We start from the raw sequence: 17352 nt of genomic DNA, 5'->3' as shown, positions 1-17352 counted from the left end.
CTGACTTCCGAACCATTCGGATTTTTCCAGCCATTGAGTCTTAAACAGCACTCCCCTGGGGAGCGTACAGACGTCAGGGCTGACTTCAATTCCCTTGCCCTGCTCATTGCCAATCTCCAGGCCTGTCTGGCAAAGTGGCCAAGTAAAATGGGCATTTTCTTCCCCCTTCACTGGGGGGAATAACTGATGCGTCAGAAAAGGTGCCCTACTTGTCATGTGACGTTCGAACCCCAGTCTCAGGATCTAGCCCAGGGTGTATCCTGAGTCCCAACGTTTAGTCCCCCTGACTTGAAAGAGGAGAGCAGGCAAGAGCAGGAGGGAGTTTTTAGTCCAAACTAACTGAAGGCCTTTGTTCATGAGCAAAGAGCTTGCAAACCTCTGGGACCCAATAGCTGGCTGGAATGGGGAGGGGAAAGCATGGGATGTGGGGGAGTCACCCAGCTCGGGGAAGGGGCAGAGAGACAACTAGGGAGAGACAGCTTTGAACCCACACTCCTGACTGTTCCTGTGTCAGGATGGAGAGGCTGAGGCAGATCCTCAGAAAGAGGATGGCAAGAATGGCCCCAGAAGGATGGCAAGAAGCCTGAGGAGGGGAAGCAGGGCGGCCACCATCATGCAGAGGCTGCAATAAAGGGCAGGTGGTAGCAATGTCTCATGGGCTGTAGAAGAAGGGCACCTCCAGCAGCCACGGAAGAGCAGGGAGAGGAGCCAGCCAGGCCCCAATGGAGATGGCCCTGGGCAGGCAGGTCCCAGCACCAAAAAAGAGCTAGGGACAGCCCCTGCGCAGCTCCAGCCCCGATCCTATATTTGTTATGGAGGATCCAGCGTCGTTGTTGCACAGAGCAGCTTCCTGCCTTAGCTGTTAGAGGTTACAGTACTGAAGAGGGAGATTCATTAGGAGGAGAACCTTGCACCCTGATAGAGCTTTGTTAGACATGCAACTTGCATCCTTAGCAGCAGTAATCCGTCGCATGAGCAGAGCTCTGCTGGTTTACATGATTGAGGATGTGACTCTTTGATTGGGACAGAGCTTTACTCAATTTATGCCAGCTGGGATCCAGGAATTTGCATTTGATGGAGGGCACTTCTTTATAAGGGATGGAGGGCACTGGGAGTCACAAGCAGCAGAGGAGGCAGCTTTTTCTTTAAAAAACAGACAGCCTTTATTGGCCCACAGCAATACAACAGACCGAGTCCACCCGTGCTGAAGCCCAAGCAGGCTAAGCCAGGAGAAGCCCTGGCTTTTTTCTCTCAAGCCTTTCAGTCCTGCCCTTGTGCTGTTTCTCTCTCTTCTCCTTGTCTGTGGTTGTCTCCTGTTACAGCACTTCTTGAGGGGAGGCCCTGGCAAGAGAAACAGCAGAGAGACCCTTCAGGTGTTTGTCTGGAAGTCCCTTGATGTGTCAACATAAATCCATTAGTCCTTTGTTGCTTCATGGCCCATGACCCACTAACAGAGCACTGAGGCTGATCTCTCCAGTTTTGGGTCCAAACATAATTAACTACTTCTTCCCCTCTACAAACTGGTCAGGAAAAATGAGGCATTCAATCTTATTGTAACATAACACATTTAAACCAGAAAAATACAACAAGACCAGAGCCTGTCCTAACTTCATCCAGCAGGGCTTTGAATTTGCCATGTCCTGGCATTTCCCCTTGTGCCCTACCCTTAAGGCCCTTGACAGGAGAGGGTCATGGATTCTGGTTTGTGCCTCAATGGTTTTTCTGCTCTTTTATTTCTTCTTCATTGACATCAGGGTCTAGGGCTGTAGCTCATAGCCACCTCACACCTAGGACAGTATCCCTGTCACTGTCTTTTGTCTTGTTATCCTCCTGTCTCAACATATCTTTCCCTCCTAGCTGCCCTGTGACCACTCGCTAGAGCAGGGCTGGAGGATGGTCAAGGGCATTTTTAGCTCATGGCTTGCTGATGAGAGCAATTTGCTGACAAGTGGAATTACAGAATTGTAGAAAAATGGGCTGGAAGGGACCTCTAAGGGGTCATCTAGCACAATGTTGACTCTTCGCAGAATCACCGTATCTAAATCGTTCAAGAGAAGTGTTTGTCTAACTAGTGCTTAAAGTTTCTGAAGAACCCTAACACGCAACCTCCAGACCTAATGCCCCAAAACATCAAAAACACCCTTTAAATTATTATAGGTGAAGCAGGGGATGAGGGCACTGTCAGTGCCTTGCTACTGAAAGGAAGTAGTTGGTTAAGACTACAGGTGAGAGGTCCAAGGAAGAGGCCCATGCCTACCCTGCTACAGAGGAAGGCAATGCAGATTCATTCCCTGATTGAAGAGACGTGCCTATACTGTATCTCAAGTGCTGTGGGGAATGACCTGTACTACTAAATGCCAAAAATGTCTAAATGGCACCTGAGTCATACACTGAAGGACACTTGCCAAGTCACTTTTCTGACATCATTCTTGTTTTTATAGATCTCTGTCATCTATAAAATAATAGCACCGGGAGACTAGGATCCATCATTAGTCTAACCAGAAATGTCCTAGCCTTCCTGGTCTCTCCTTATGTCGAACCAGGTCTATTGCTATGATCATCTTTGCCACCGTCCTCTGTATTTCTAGCTCTACCCTGTGCTTCTTGTGATGGGGTGACCAGAACTGCATGCAGTCCCCCAGATGTGGCTGTATTCTGGATTCATAAACTGACACAGTGATATTTCCTGCTTTGTTTTGCATCCGGGGCTGTACATCCTCATCAGAATGAGGTGTGTAACTCGGTGAGAAGGTGTAGGGATTGTAAGCTCCACCTTCTGCCAGGCTCAGCAGACTGGCTATACTGGGGACTACCTTGAGGCACCTAACTCACCTCAGATGGGGAGACCATGCTTCTTATTGAGTCCTACAGATTCTCCCAGGCAGTAGGGAATGTGAAAGAAAAGTAAACCCTGCAGCATTTCCCACAAGTGGAAATTTTTAGTAGAGAAGATTTGGGGCAATATTTCTAGTAGAATTTTTGCCAGAACATGGCATTTTTCAGCACAGAATGGCATTCAAAGTGAGGAGTACTCTGTTTTCACACTCTCCTTTAGGCTTGCGAACCCTCCCGGATTTGCCGGGAGTCTACCGGAATCGCCATTGATCTCCCGGTGACTATTGAAAGCAATCTGGGAAATTGATATTGTGAACAGGTTGAACAGTACAATTAATGACATTACGTCATGTTGGGAAAAAAAATCTCCTGGAATAACTTCAGTCAGAGTTGGCAACCCTACTCTCCATATTGTTCAGAAAAGCATCTAAAATAGTATTGCAAAGTCAACCCTTCCACATGGAATTCTTCAGTCTGCATTTTACAAAGAAAGGCATCCCATGGGGGAATGGTCACTCAGTTTCAGTTGTGAGTAAGGCATCATATGAAGGGAGGGAAGGAGGGAGGGAAATGTAGTTGACGGGGCACTGCATACCGGGGCTCCAGTTTGACTAAACACGAACCAACTTTTTCTCTTGTCCATGTCAATGCTAAGGTCTTTGGGAAAGGATGACTGCTTCTCACTGTGTGTGCTTGGTGCTTAGTGGAAAAGAGCCCCCATCTCAGTTGGAAAACTCAGGCACTAGATGTAGGCATAAATACTATTAATTATATGATCCAGGACTCATATGATCCAGTAGTCACTGCTGTAAGTTTTAGGAAAGTCAGGAACTGTAATAAAGAGGGATCCTGGATTTCTCTGGTATAAAGATAAATTCCCAATTTTTGGATTAAAAATGTAACCCAAAATCCACATTTTTCTGTGATCAAAATGAAACACCACTACATAGAAAATATTGGTGGTGTTTCCTTTTAATCATGGAAAAATGTGGATTTTGGGTTACTATTTTTTAATCCAAAAATTGGGGATTTTTTAAAATCAGAGAACACCAGGATCCCTGGTAATAATAAATGACCAAAGAAAAGACCTTCTTACTGTCTTCATAAGTGAATCTTAAAGTGATCACTGTTTCTCAGTATGAAAGTCTCTAAAACACATATACAGCATCCTGAGTCCTTCTGAAAGACCCTCAGAGATTAAGAGCTCTGCCCAGGGCTTCCTTCACTTCCCTGTGTCTCAGGCTGTAGATGAGGGGGTTGATCATTGGGGTGAGGACAGTGTAGAAGACAGACAGCACTTTGTTCAGGGCTCTCCAAGTATCCACTGTTGGGGTGAGATACACAACGATTATAGTACCAAAGAAGATGGTTACCACAATGAGGTGGGAGGAGCAGGTGGAAAATGCTTTTTGCCTCCCAGGGGTAGATGGGATTCTCAGGATGGTGGCAATGATACAAGCATAGGATGCCAGAGTCAGTAGAAATGGGGGAAATGCCCCTAAGCAAGTAGAGGCAAAAATTGCCACTCGGACCAAGTGGGTGTCTGTACAGGAGAGTTTTAGTAGGGGTGTCAAATCACAGAAGAAACGGTCAATTGTACTGGGGCCACAGAAATTCAGCGTTGACATTAAGCTTATTGTTATGGTGGAAACTAAGTATCCAGTTATCCAAGAATCTGAAGCTAATTTAGCACAGATCCTTGAGTTCATTGCAGCTGCATAATGCAGGGGATCGCATATTGCTAAGTACCGGTCATAGGACATGACCGACAAGAGGACACATTCAGTACAGACAAGGTAACCAAATATGTAAAACTGAAGGAGGCAGCCGAGGAAAGAAATGGTTTTGTTATTGGTAAGGAGACCTGAAAACATCTTGGGCAGGATGGCAGAGCTGTAGCAGGTCTCCAGGCAGGACAAGTTCCCCAGGAAGAAGTACATAGGGGTGTGCAGGTGGTGATCAGCCACAACCAGCATGATGATGAGGATGTTCCCAGCCATGGTCACAATGTAGATCAGGAGAAACAGCAGGAAGAGTGGAACGTGCAGTTCTGGTAGATTCCCAAATCCAAGAAGGATGAATTCTGCGATGATGGTTTGATTTCTCATTTCTGTGTATGTCATATGGTGGACCTACAAGAAATAACCACAATGCACATATTGAGAAGCAGGGTGGTATTCATGCCTCTGCACTATAGCAGCATTCGGCTGCGGTATCACTGAATCTCAATAGCACTTGAGGATGCTAAACTTCCTATATTTTCAATTTTTTTCTGCCTTGATTAGAATGAAAAGTCAAAATTTCAAAATTTCATGTGAAATTAAAAGTCTCTTAAAACATGTTTGTATGTTGTCCTAAAGCTTTGCTTTCATGAAGCCATTTAAATAGCTGGGTTTAAATGTATAGAGGATCACATTAATACATTGTAAAAGTCCATATGAAATGAATCATAACAAGGAGCAATGGTTTCAAATTGCAGCAAAGGAGGTTTAGGTCAGATATTAGGAAAAACTCTCTCACTAGGAGGGTGGTGAAGCACTTTAATGGGTTACCTGGTGAGGTTGTGAAATCTCTACCTGAGGAGGGTTTTAAGGTCTGGATTGCAAAGCCCTGGGTAGAATGATATAGCTGGGGCTGGTCCTGCTTTGAGCAGGGGGTTAGGCTAGATGTGACCTCCTGAGGCCCCTTCCAACCCTCATTTTCTATGATTCTTTGATGGAGAAGTTTCAGCACAATCAGTTCAAAAACTATTCTAACTTTTTCCCCATTACAAAAAAGACATAGAAATGGACTTGTGAAATGCTTTGACTTCCATAAAACATCAGTCACTGACAGAAAACTACCTTCCTTTACAGAATGGGGCATGATCATTTTCTTAGGATCAGCTGAACATACCTTAGATACTATTTCTCTGTTGATGTGTCAGGGCATTGGTAGTGACCTCCTTGCCTCTGCTCTTGCCTGTGGCATGTTACAGGATGTTCTGGGTGTTTCACCTGGCAGCTGCATGTGAAGATTCTGGGGGTTTTGCCTTGACTGTCCAGGAACCCCTTCCTGTCCTGTGCTTTATGTCCCCTCATCCCTGCAAGACAGGCTAAGCAGTTCTTTTAAACAATGGGGCTGGGATTTTCTACTGCAGCCCTGGTTAAATTGGGAGAACTCTCACTGGAGTCAACAGGTCTGAGTCACCTATCCCTTATCTGTATAAACATAATTGTTTGCTACTTTAGAGTTAAGATGCTTGACTAAGACATCCAAAAGCAAGAGAAAAGAAATCTGTTATATATCTCTCAATGTTAAAGAGCTTGGTTAAAAAAAACTTGAAAAAAATACTCTAGGTTTCACATGTTTTGAATAACAAGTTTCTACAGCTAAATGACCATTTCCAATTTTTAGCTGTTTTGTCATCTTTCTGCTCACTCAGACTGTCAGCCATTCTTCCAGTGGCAAAATGTTAAAGAAGGAAAAGGAAACCCTCAAAATGTTGATAAAAATGTGGCTGAAATGTTGAATGAAAAATTGCTCTATCTGAAATTTGCTAAAGGAAAAATATAGTTGAACTGGGCTAATTTAATCCAGTTCTCAATTTAGATAGAAAGAGACAGACAGACACACAGAATTTTAGAAAACCTCCTTTTCACTATTTAAAGATATCCAGGAAAAGAGCAGTGGACATAACACCCCCTCAAAAAAACCAAAACTCTGCATTATAATGGAGCCCTGGCTAAATCGGCAGCACTCTCATGGCAGTCAACATGTCTAAATCATCCTTCACCTAGTTCTAAAAAAACATTATTTACTGCTTTAGGGTTAAGGAGGCTGAATCTTCTCTTCTCTGCATCCCCTGGGTGGGAATCAGGAAGCAAGACTGCACTGGAATCGATGGAGTTACATGGGGTTCAAACCAGTGTTTGTAGCAGCACAGCAAGGACTTGAGAGAAGTGCGTTGTTGCTAAGGATTCACGGACACCATGAGTTGAGCTCATAAACCTGTGAACAAACACCTTCTACCTTCTTCTACCTATGTTCTTTGAAAGTGTTTTCACTAGCAGTTTATTTACCCATATTTCAGGGACTAGGTTCCAGCACTGTTTCCTCTTTTATTACTGTCTTTTCTTGTTTGTTTCTGAGTTTTGCCAGTTAAAACTGAACCCAAGAGAAACTAAGGGGATTCAGCAGCTTGTAGAGCTGAGGCACTTAGATTTGAACATGATACAAGATGAAAATATGCCAGGGAATATCTACAAAGGTCCATATTGCAAGTCTTTTGAAGATACAGAACATTTGAAAACAACGGGCCAGGCTAAGGATCCCCCTTTGCAGAGGATGCACTTTCGCACTTTAAATTTTAAACTTTTTGACAATTTGGGTAATTTTTGGAAATTCAGTTTTTAGAAGAGACCATCTGACTAACTCAGCTGCTAAGTCCTTTACCCTGGGTCTGTTAGTTTTGGCACATGCTTGACTAAGACTTTCAAAAGCAACACAGAGAAGAATGCTGTAGCGTATTTCTGCATAAAAAGAGCTTGGTAAGCTGTGTTCTTGGCAAAATATAACCTGGTTTCCCTTTCTTTGATAATATCTGTTTTAACAGCTAAACAACAATTTCTGAATCTTAGTTCTGTTTTGTCCTTTCTCTTCTCTTTTGGCAGATTCTGCCTACTCTTCCTAGAGTGACATGTTAAAGGGGGAAAGGAAGCTGTCAAAATGTAGATAAAAAATTGTTGCCAAAATGCTGAATAAGAAATTGCTGCATTTGCTAAATGAGAATTTTTTTGTTTTTCCAATAATTAATTTATTTCTTTAGGCACCTGTGATAGGAACATGGCAATTACCAGGCTACAATTAATCAGTGCTCAATCGAGAGAGACTTCCTTACCTTTTTTTCTGAACAGATTTTTACGATATTTCCATTCCTCTATATCCAGGATAACAGCAGTGGACTTAGAAAACCAATCCCACCCTCCAATCCTCCATTGACAAAGGAAGGTACAAGAAACAATATCCAATACTGGGTTTCGCTAGAGCTCCTACACCATTAAAATTAGCTGGAATGGAAATGTTGGTTTTACCTTGAACTTCACTGTGCCATTTCCTGGAAACTGATTCTGTATCTGCTCTCAGGCTTCCTGTGAACAAGGCACCAGGGCCTGGGTTTGCAGGGTGTCCACCCAGCCTTTCCTTTGCTGCTGCAGGTCTTTAAATGAGAGATCAGGGGATCTGTCAAATGCTTGTAATGCAAACTTTGGAAACACGGTGCTTAATTGGAATCCAAGTTCTACTCTCCAGGGAAATCCATCACTTTACCTGAGATGTGGGCTGCATGTACTGAAAAGTTTCAGGTCATCAGTTCAACTTTACAGCTGATGGCCCAATGCTCCAAATAAATGGGCATAACAAAAAAGCATGAGGACAAGGACTGAAAGGGGCCCCCTTAGCCACTGACTCCAGGACCCTGATCCTGCAGGTAGACACCTCCTACTATTTTTTTAAGCTGTGGGAATTTAAATTGGTGATCCATTTCTTCACAGGTAAACGTGGTTTTAGTTATCATGAAAGGTTTCACAGGCTTTGGTAAAGTTACTTGAATATTTGAGGCTAAGAAAATTAGTAAATTCAGGTCTGGATTAATGATACTGAGGCCAGAGGAGAAGTCGTTCTTTGATCTAAGATGCCAGGGACTGGAGCAGTCACCCAGGAAGGAGGTGGGAAATCAGGATGAGCTCTTTCCTCTGAAAGGATTTGCAGCCTCCTCGGCCCACGCCTGCATGTACGCCAGCTGCTTTGGGATAGTCTGGGATGTTGGTGCTCAACCTCCATTCCTGGTGCTGCTCCTTTTGGCATCAGGAATTATAGAGGTAGCAGATCAGGGACAGGAATGTGTCTGGGCCACCCCCCAGGTGGCTGTCCTAACCCAAAGTTGAGAGGAATTTGTCTCCATGGTGCTAGCGGAAGATGGCGCTGATGCTCACAACCTCCCGGAGGCTGCCCTAACCCGGAGGTGAGAGGGATTTGTCTCCATAATCCTAGTGGAAACTGGTTCTGATACTCCCTTCTGTGATGGTTAGAAACCACCTCATCTTTCCCTGGGTGCTTCAACCCATTTATTCTCATACTGACACATGTGTAGAGCAACACTGGCCCCCCACAGCCTCCCTTTATCTGGGCGGAACAAGCCATGCTTTTCAAGATTTCCATGCAAGGACAGACAACCCCTTGCCCTAATCGTCCTTGCAACTTCTCTGCAGCTGCTCGAGTGCAAAGGAACTGAAAGTAGAAAGAATTAAGAGGGTGGAACTGAGAGTGTGGAGCAGTGCAGCGCCCGGATCCTGTGTCCAATGGTGCAGAGGCAAGAGTGCACACTGACGTCTGGGTAATAAATTTTCTCCTCTGCTGGACAGGACTTGCACCCACATTTCCCACATGCTGGGAGATTGGTCTAATGAATATACTGTTGTATAAAGAGATGCATCACCCGCTTCTCCTCCCCACCTTCTCATGTGTTTTAAAAGGAACCACCTCTCCACTTGCTTCCTATATTTGTAACCACAGTTTATAAGAAAAGAGTAATCCCTGTTTGCTTTTTTTCCCCTTAGCTGTCTCCCTTCAGGGATGTGGTTTCCAAGTGGAGAGTTGTCCTTCGTGATAGCCCTAAGACAAGTCTGTAAGATCCAGAGGGTGATATTTTAGACAACCCTACTTCTCAGTGTTTCCTAGTGGCTGTCTCTAGGCCTCTGTACACTCTGTGTACCTGCTGTTAGGGATTCATGTTGAGGTGCCTGATCCTCCATGATCTGCACAAGTAGCTCTGGCGCCCACCACGGGTCTGGCTTCTACCTTGAGTGCCAGACACCTACACACTAGACTTTGCAGGCCTCAACACTGTGGTACCGAAGTCCTTCTGTAGGTCTACCCTGTAGCTTCTGCAGGTCTCTCCTGCAAACCCCATTCCTTAACTGTAGTGATGGATTGTTATATATCCAGTTTATATATATGTGTGTGTGTGTGTGTGTGTGTGTGTGTGTGTGTGTGTGTGTGTTTCCCCTCAGACATATTCAACTGGGGTTGGCAGAGATATAGCTAGATGCAGGGAATATGTGAGTGGGAAAGGGTAGGGATAATATGGAGAGGGAAAGAGAAAAAGTGAATCAGGGGAGAATTGTGAAAGGGGATGAGTAGGAGGGCCTCAAAGATGGGATTAACTCTAAGTAGGATTATATAGGGCTGTATTATTATCTTTGATCCAGCCTTCTCATGGCACAGAGCAGGTTCCCCCCTTACCTGTTGGTGGTTACAGTACTGAACAGGGAGATTCATTAGTAGGAGAAGGTTCCCCCCACTCGCCCCGATACAGCTTTGTTAGACATCTGCATCCTTAGCAGCAGTAATCTATGGCATGAGCAGAGCTCTGCTGGTTTACATGATTGGGGACCTGGCTCCTTTGATTGGGACTGAGTTTCAGCCAATTTATGCCAGCTGGGAGCTGGCCCTTTGTATTTGATAGAGGGCACTTCTTCACAGGGATGGAGGGCACTGGGAGTCACAAGCAGGAAACCAGTCAGCTTTTCTTAAAATAAACCTTTATTGGTCCTCAGCTATGCAACAGACAGTGTCCTGACCAGAAATCCAAGCAGTCTCTGCCAGGAGAAGCCTGGACTGTTCTCTCTGGAGCCTCTTTGTCCTGCCCTTGTCCTGTCTCCTCTCTCCCTCTTGTCCCTGGGTGTCTCCTGATACAGGGCTTTGAAGGTGAAGGTGGGGTGGCCAAAAAGAGAAACAGCAGAGAGTCTCTTCAGGTGTTTGTCTGAAACTCCCTTGAGGTGCCAACAGAAGCCCATTAGCTATTTTTTGCTTCATGGTCCAAGACCCACTAATAGAGCACTGAGGCTGATCTCTCTAGTTCTGGGTCCAAACCTAATTAACTACTTTCCCTGTGTACAAGCTGGTCAGGGGAAATGAGGCATGCAAAGTTATTATAATATTAATATATTTAAACCAGAAATATTACAACAAAACCAGAACCTGTTCTAACCTCATCCAGCTTGGCTTTGAATATGCCATGGCCTTTCATTGCCTTTTGTACCCTACCTTTGAAGCCCTTGACAAGAGAGCCATGGGTTCTGGTCTGTGCCTCAGTGGTTTTTCTGCTCCTTTATTTCTTCTTCACTGATATCTAGGACTAGGGCCATAACTCATAGCCACCTCATACTTAGGACAGTGTCCCTATCACTGTACCATGCTGCTTTTGTCTTATTCTTCTCCCTCTAAGCTGTCCCGTGGCTACTCCCTAGAGCAGGGCTGGAGGATAGTCTAGGTCATTTTTAGCTCATGGCCTGCTGATTAGAGAAACTTGCTGAACATGAAATTACAGAATTTTAGAAAAATAGGACTGGAAGCGACCTCCAGGGGGTCATCTAGTCCAAACACTGCTCAAGGCAGAATCACCTTATATAAACTGTTCAAAAGAATTGTTTGTCTAACCCGTGCTTAAAATTTCTGAAGAACCCTAACACACCTGCTCCAGACCCAATGCCCCAAACATCAAAACACACTTTTTCTTGCTACAGGTAAAGCAGGTGGATGTGGGCTCTTTCAGTGTCCTGCTATCAAATGGAAAGTGTTGGTTAAGAGTACATTTCAGAGGTCCAAGCAAGAGGACCACATTTACCCTGCTACAGAGGAAGGCAGTGAAGATTGGGGCCCTACTGGAAGAGACCTGCCTAGAATGTATGCTTCCTGTTCCACTGGGAAGGGCGTGAACTACTGGGCTTTTGTTGGCATAAGTTAGAGTGTCCTTCATTTTTCTGTGGGCAATTGTGGGCAAACCTGGTCAACCTGCCATAGGTGAAACCAGAACCTTAAAACTGGGTAAATGCCAAAAATGTCTAAGTGAAGCACAGTTCTCTATTCACTTTTCCTATGCCGTTCTCATTTGTATAGGTCTCCATCATCTATAAAATGATAGCAGAGGGAAGCTATGATCCATCATTAGTCCAGCCAGAAATGTCTTAGCCTTCTTGGTCTCTCCTTATGTGGAAACTTTTTTTGATCTAATGGTCTTTGCTGTCCTCCTCTGTATTTCTAGCTCTACCCTGTCCTTGAGACGGGGTAACTAGAACTGCATGCAGTACCCCAGATGTGGCTGTATTCTGGATTCATAAACTGGCACAGTGATGTTTTCAGCTTAGTTTTATATTTGTGAATCCTCATCAGAGTGAGGTGTATAAGTCCATGAGAATGAGTAGGGGTTATAAGCTTGTAAGTAGGGGTTGCTATCAGTTCTGCCAGACTCAGCAGACTGGCTATTGCAGTGACTACTGTGAAGCACCTAACTCTGCTCATGCACTCTATAAGGAGACAAAGCTGCTTATTCAGGCTTCTGGAGTGCCTGAGACAACAGGGAGGGAATGTAAAGGAGAGGCCCTACAGCATTTGCCAGGAAGGGAAATTTTCAATAGAAAAGATTTTGGGTATTTTTTTTCCATTGTAATTTTTTTTCAAAACATGGCATGTTTAAGCACAAAATGGCATTTGGAGTGTGGAGCACTGTTTTGACACTTTCCATGCCCCAAGCATAACATGCGTCACTGTATCATCACTCTCCTGCTTTGACCTTTCTGACCTGTGTCCCTCTAGCTGGGCCTTCAAGCTCGAGCCCCCTGTATCGCACCTGGCTTCTAAGCACTAACTCCAGTCTTGTCGTCTTGGGTGCTGGGACCCTTGCTCCAAGTTCTGTCCTGCTCCGGGTGCTGAGTCCCCCTGGCTCTAAGTTCTGCCATGTTCTGGGCTCTGCTTTCTTGTTCTGCCTTAAGCCTGCCCCCAGCAGGGCTCGAGATGATTGCATGCCCCATGGGCACTAATGGGATCTCCTAAAAACTGCCCCTCAAAGTCCTGACCCAAACCACCTGTCTAAAATGTAACTATAAAACTATAAAAATAAGCCCCCTGGCTATAACACAAACTCTCTCTTTTGGACCCTCCATCACTAGCAAAAGAGAAAACAGGCCTTCTAGAGGGAAAACCTTTCCCCTACCTGAGTGCAGGCAGACACACTTGTGGTAGCCCTCACTCGTACCTTCATAAACTCCAGCTCTGGGTTTCATCCCCATAAGCTCCCAGAGTCTCACTGGTAACCCCAAGGCAGCTCAACAGTTCCCGAGGTTTTCCTCTGTAACTCCCAGGTTGGATCTCTTCCCTCTGCAGCTCCCAGGGCCAGATCCCTGCTCTTGTTCTGGTTTTGGCTTACATCAGAGTCCTGCCCTTCTTCTGGACATGGGCTTTCTCACTGGACCTGCTGGAAGGCTGATTATTAACACCAGCCTAGCCAACTGCACTTGTCCGGTTAACAAAAATCCTGCCCTTAAAGGGGTCCTTCCTTCTGTAAGAGGGCAAGGGTTCCCTGTTACACTTAGAAAAGCTTCTGTAACAGTATCTCAAAGTTGACCCTTCCCTGTGTGATTTTTCAATCTGCATTTTACAGAAAAAAGGCATTCTATAAGGGAACATTCACTCAGCTTCAGTTGTAAGCAAGGCATAATAGAAGGAGGGAGGGAAATTTAGAGGACTGGGGCACTGCACACCTAGGTTCTTGTTCCACTGATCAAGAACCACCTATTGTTTTGTCTATGTTGATGCTAAGGTCTTTGGGGAAAGCATGACCGTTTCTCACTACATATGCTTGGTGCATAGTGGAAAAGAGCTCCCATCCCAGCTGGAACTGACAGGCACTGTTATAACAAAATATTATTAATTATATGAGCCAGATATCACTGCAGTAAGTTTTGGCCTAGTCTTGCTATGCCTTTTATGTTCTGGAAAGGAAAGCCAGGAACTGTAATAAATGACCAAAGAAACTTTTTATTGTCTTCATAATTAAATCTTAATTTTTACCTTTTTATTGTCTTTGTGCAGGCCAGGTGCGAAGCTGCGGCCCTTGTCGCGCTGCACGCGGGCTGTGGCCGGCAGCCCGGGCACGCTGGGTCGGAGAGGGCGGGCGCCGAGCTAGAATTAGGCACAGACGTGTAATGGTAGATTTTAAGATTGTTTACTTACACCGAGATGGTCGCGGTGCAAGCTGAAAACTTGCTTGAGTTGTGGTTACAAACAGAAAGAACACGAACAATCACGTGGAGTTTGCTAGGCTCCACGCAAACAGAACTCCGGATGTCCAGGACAAGCGTGCCTCAAAACTCGTAGATACATCTTATAAAAGGTTTCCGTACGAAGACGGGAAGAGGTGGGCAGTGGATCAGGCCGCCAAACTCCTCTGAGTCTCACACAGGGTTTGTGTTACCCTGCGTGTACCCAGAGTCCCCACGAGATGGATGTGGAGTCCTCTTCGGCTTGGGCGGAAACCGCTCAAGCCTCTTATACGGCTAGCAGGCCAATTGCTAGCCGCCACATGGGAATAATTTAGAACTAGCCAATAGCGGGGAACAAATTTGCATTCGAAGAGCGGGAACTCTTTGCACCGTGCATTTCTGTGCTGCAAGGAAAATGCACCCTGCAAAGACAGCTGCAAAGTGGCGGAAACTCTCTCCCTTGCACGCGGGTTCTCTGCGCAGCAAAACTCCACCATGCAATGAAGCTGTAATCCCACGCGGATAATTCTAGTGCCGAAGCACACACAAAATCATACCTTTGGGTCATGACATCCCCCCTTGCTGAAGGCACAATAGAATTATACTACATGTCCATCATCCGGATTATTAGTAGCTCTGTTAACGGTTCGTGAAACTAAACGAACAAATACAAAATTAGCTAACAATAAAAGTTCGTCCTCAAGGGATCGAATCAAATAATAGCTGGCACACACACATATACACATAATTACATTCGTAACAAAAAACTGGACGATCATGGCTTCAGTGGGCGTCATGGTGGAATCGCGCGTCAGGCCCTCGCTCCTTTCGGTGATGTTGTCCTTCTGGAGGCCTCTCTCCACCATGCACTCCGAATCCCAGATCTATAAAAGAACTTTCTTAAAATGGCTATTTTACTAATATTTACAAAATTACACGGGACTGCACGATAATGCAGTCGATTAAACTTACTATCACTATTAAATACAGATATATAAACACGATTCTATACTGGACAGCCCCTTTTCTCTGTTTTCACTCTCAACAACTCAACGAAATCATCGAGGAGTCGTCGTCACCTTCTTCTAGATAATGAAAACCTAACTCGTAGGCTAGTTGCCATTGTCCCGTGTCCCCCCAAATGCGAAGCTGTCGCTTATTAAGTCCAGAACGCTGTAGGAGGAATCCAAACATGTATCGCTCCTCTTGCGTTCTCTGGCGTAATACTGGACGTTCGGATTCGTGGCGTCTTGTGTTCTGAGCCTCAGTTGGGCGCTGACATTCCCGATCACTGTGCAGTTTTGGTTCCATCAGAACATGCAGTCTTGGCAACTGATGAAGGAGACTACTCACAGGGTGGTCGACCATTGGGTTAAGCACAATTCGCAAAACCACTATGTTCCTCTGCCCATAGACCTTAAGACAACTATCTATGCTGTCAAGGGTCACTGGAACGGTTCCAGGGTCTCGCAGGTGACGATGAGGCCATGGTCGCATTCGCTGGAGCGGTGTCAGTCCCAGCGTACATACTCTTGGGTTCCAGGCACAATATGAGACTCCGATGATAGCCAGTACAAGCTGTTCTGCACCGGTGTGCTCTGGTCGTCCATCGTGCCATGCGTGGGCCTTTTGTTCAATTACTCCTGCCACAAGCGCTGGAATTGGAATAGGCCAGTGGATGCTAAATGCCACCATGTCGATGTCAGTGACATGTCCCCTACTCCATGAAGCTTGTCTCACCAAGAAGCTTGCTTCTTCCTGGTCCAGGAGGTCGGACCCAAGCTCCACGACCAGACGTTCCAACCACACAGCCAGAGTTTCCTCGGGTTGGATCCTGGATTCTCTACACAAATTCTGCAGTTCGGCTCTGGAGCGAGCGTAATAGGTAGTAGCATGAACTGCACTCTGCGGGTTGATGACTTGGCTGCTTGATGCTGCAGGCTGATCAGTTTCTTCGCGAGTTGTTGTTGTTGTTGTTTCTTTTGGAGCTGTAGTTATTGTTATAGTGGGGGTTGTTGCTGTTTCAGGCAGGAGGGGCAGATGCACTGCTCCACTTGAATCCCCCTCCCGTTGGCAGAGGGGCGTGGTCGGCAGAAGCGGCGTTACGTCGCTGGGCGGAGTCACCAGCCGAACCCTGGCGGGTTTCTCCGAAGCTCCATCCCTCTTTTCCGGCTCCTCCACGTGGTCTTCTTTCTGCTCAGCGCCATCTTGTCGTGGCGTTTTAAAATCCCCTCTCTCAGCTGCTTCTCCAACCGCCCGAACGGCCATACGCAGCTGGGTCTTTAAACTTAGATTTTTAGTCATTAGATCCGTCACGGTTTGAAAAGTTGCATTCAATTCTCCTCCCTTGTCGCACCGTAGGACCACTCTCTCATCTACGGCGCGTTCCTCCGTCTCCGGGTTTTCGCGGAGCTTGGACGGAAGATCATGACCCCTCAGTCTAGGTATTACCATGCGAGGGGAGAGCCAGCCGATCGGCATCGGCTCTCCCATCTCCCGGGCACACCGCGAGCAATGGACACACTCCCAGGTGAGGGTCGGGCCCACTGCGCTCACCGGGTTGACTTCGGCGAGAGACACAGCATCAAGGGGCCTGTACAGGACCCGTTCGTCGCTCATGATACACCCGAACGCCGCAGGGTGTAGACACACCTCTCTCCCTTCTAGGGCTCCATTTTCGGGAGCTCCCTCTTCTCCCTTTAGCGAAAGGCGTCCACGGATACATCTCCTGCCCGTTCCGCCCGCCTGGTGGTACGCGATGTGCGCCTCCAGTTCCGCAACACTTGCTACGTTGCGTCTCCCACTTTTCCAAGGGCAGTTTTCAACTAATTTTAACTCCAGTGAGCCCTCTCCTGATCCCATCCTCGTCGCCATGTGCGGGCCGGGTGCGAACCCGCAGCCCTTGTCGCGCTGCACGTGGGCTGTGGCTGGCAGCCCGGGCACGCCGGGTTGGAGAGGGCGGGCGCCGAGCTAGAATTAGGCACAGACGCGTAATGGTAGATTTTAAGATTGTTTACTTACACCGAGATGGTCGCGGTGCAGGCTGAAAACTTGCTTGAGTTGTGGTTACAAACAGAAAGAACATGAACAATCACGTGGAGTTTGCTAGGCTCCACGCAAACAGAACTCCGGATGTCCAGGACAAGCGCGCCTCAAAACTCATAGATACGTCTTATAAAAGGTTACCGCACGAAGACAGGAAGAGATGGGTGGTGAATCAGGCCGCCAAACTCCTCTGAGTCTCACACAGGGTTTCTGTTACCCTGCCGTGTACCCAGAGTCCCCACAAGATGGATGTGGAGTCCTCTTCGGCTTGGGCAGAAACCGCTCAAGCCTCTTATACGGCTAGCAGGCCAATCGCTAGCCGCCACGTGGGAATAATTTAGAACTAGCCAATAGCGGGGAACAAATTTGCATTCGAAGAGCAGGAACTCTTTGC

At 46.3% G+C, this 17352-nt stretch overlaps 1 protein-coding gene across 1 annotated transcript; it reads right to left on the bottom strand.

Annotated features, from left to right (window-relative positions):
* Positions 1-4025: 4025 nt before the first annotated feature.
* Positions 4026-4958, bottom strand: LOC106739711 (olfactory receptor 6B1-like). Its single transcript, XM_014604560.3, has one exon. The coding sequence runs from the start codon at positions 4956-4958 to the stop codon at positions 4026-4028; it is 933 nt and encodes a 310-aa protein (XP_014460046.2).
* Between the last annotated feature and the right edge of the window lie 12394 nt (positions 4959-17352).

This window comes from Alligator mississippiensis, chromosome 7 (genome assembly GCF_030867095.1).
Source record: "Alligator mississippiensis isolate rAllMis1 chromosome 7, rAllMis1, whole genome shotgun sequence".
NCBI classification, from domain to species: domain Eukaryota; kingdom Metazoa; phylum Chordata; order Crocodylia; family Alligatoridae; genus Alligator; species Alligator mississippiensis.
Note: the sequence above shows the minus strand (reverse complement) of the source record. Positions and strands in the feature narration are given on the sequence as shown.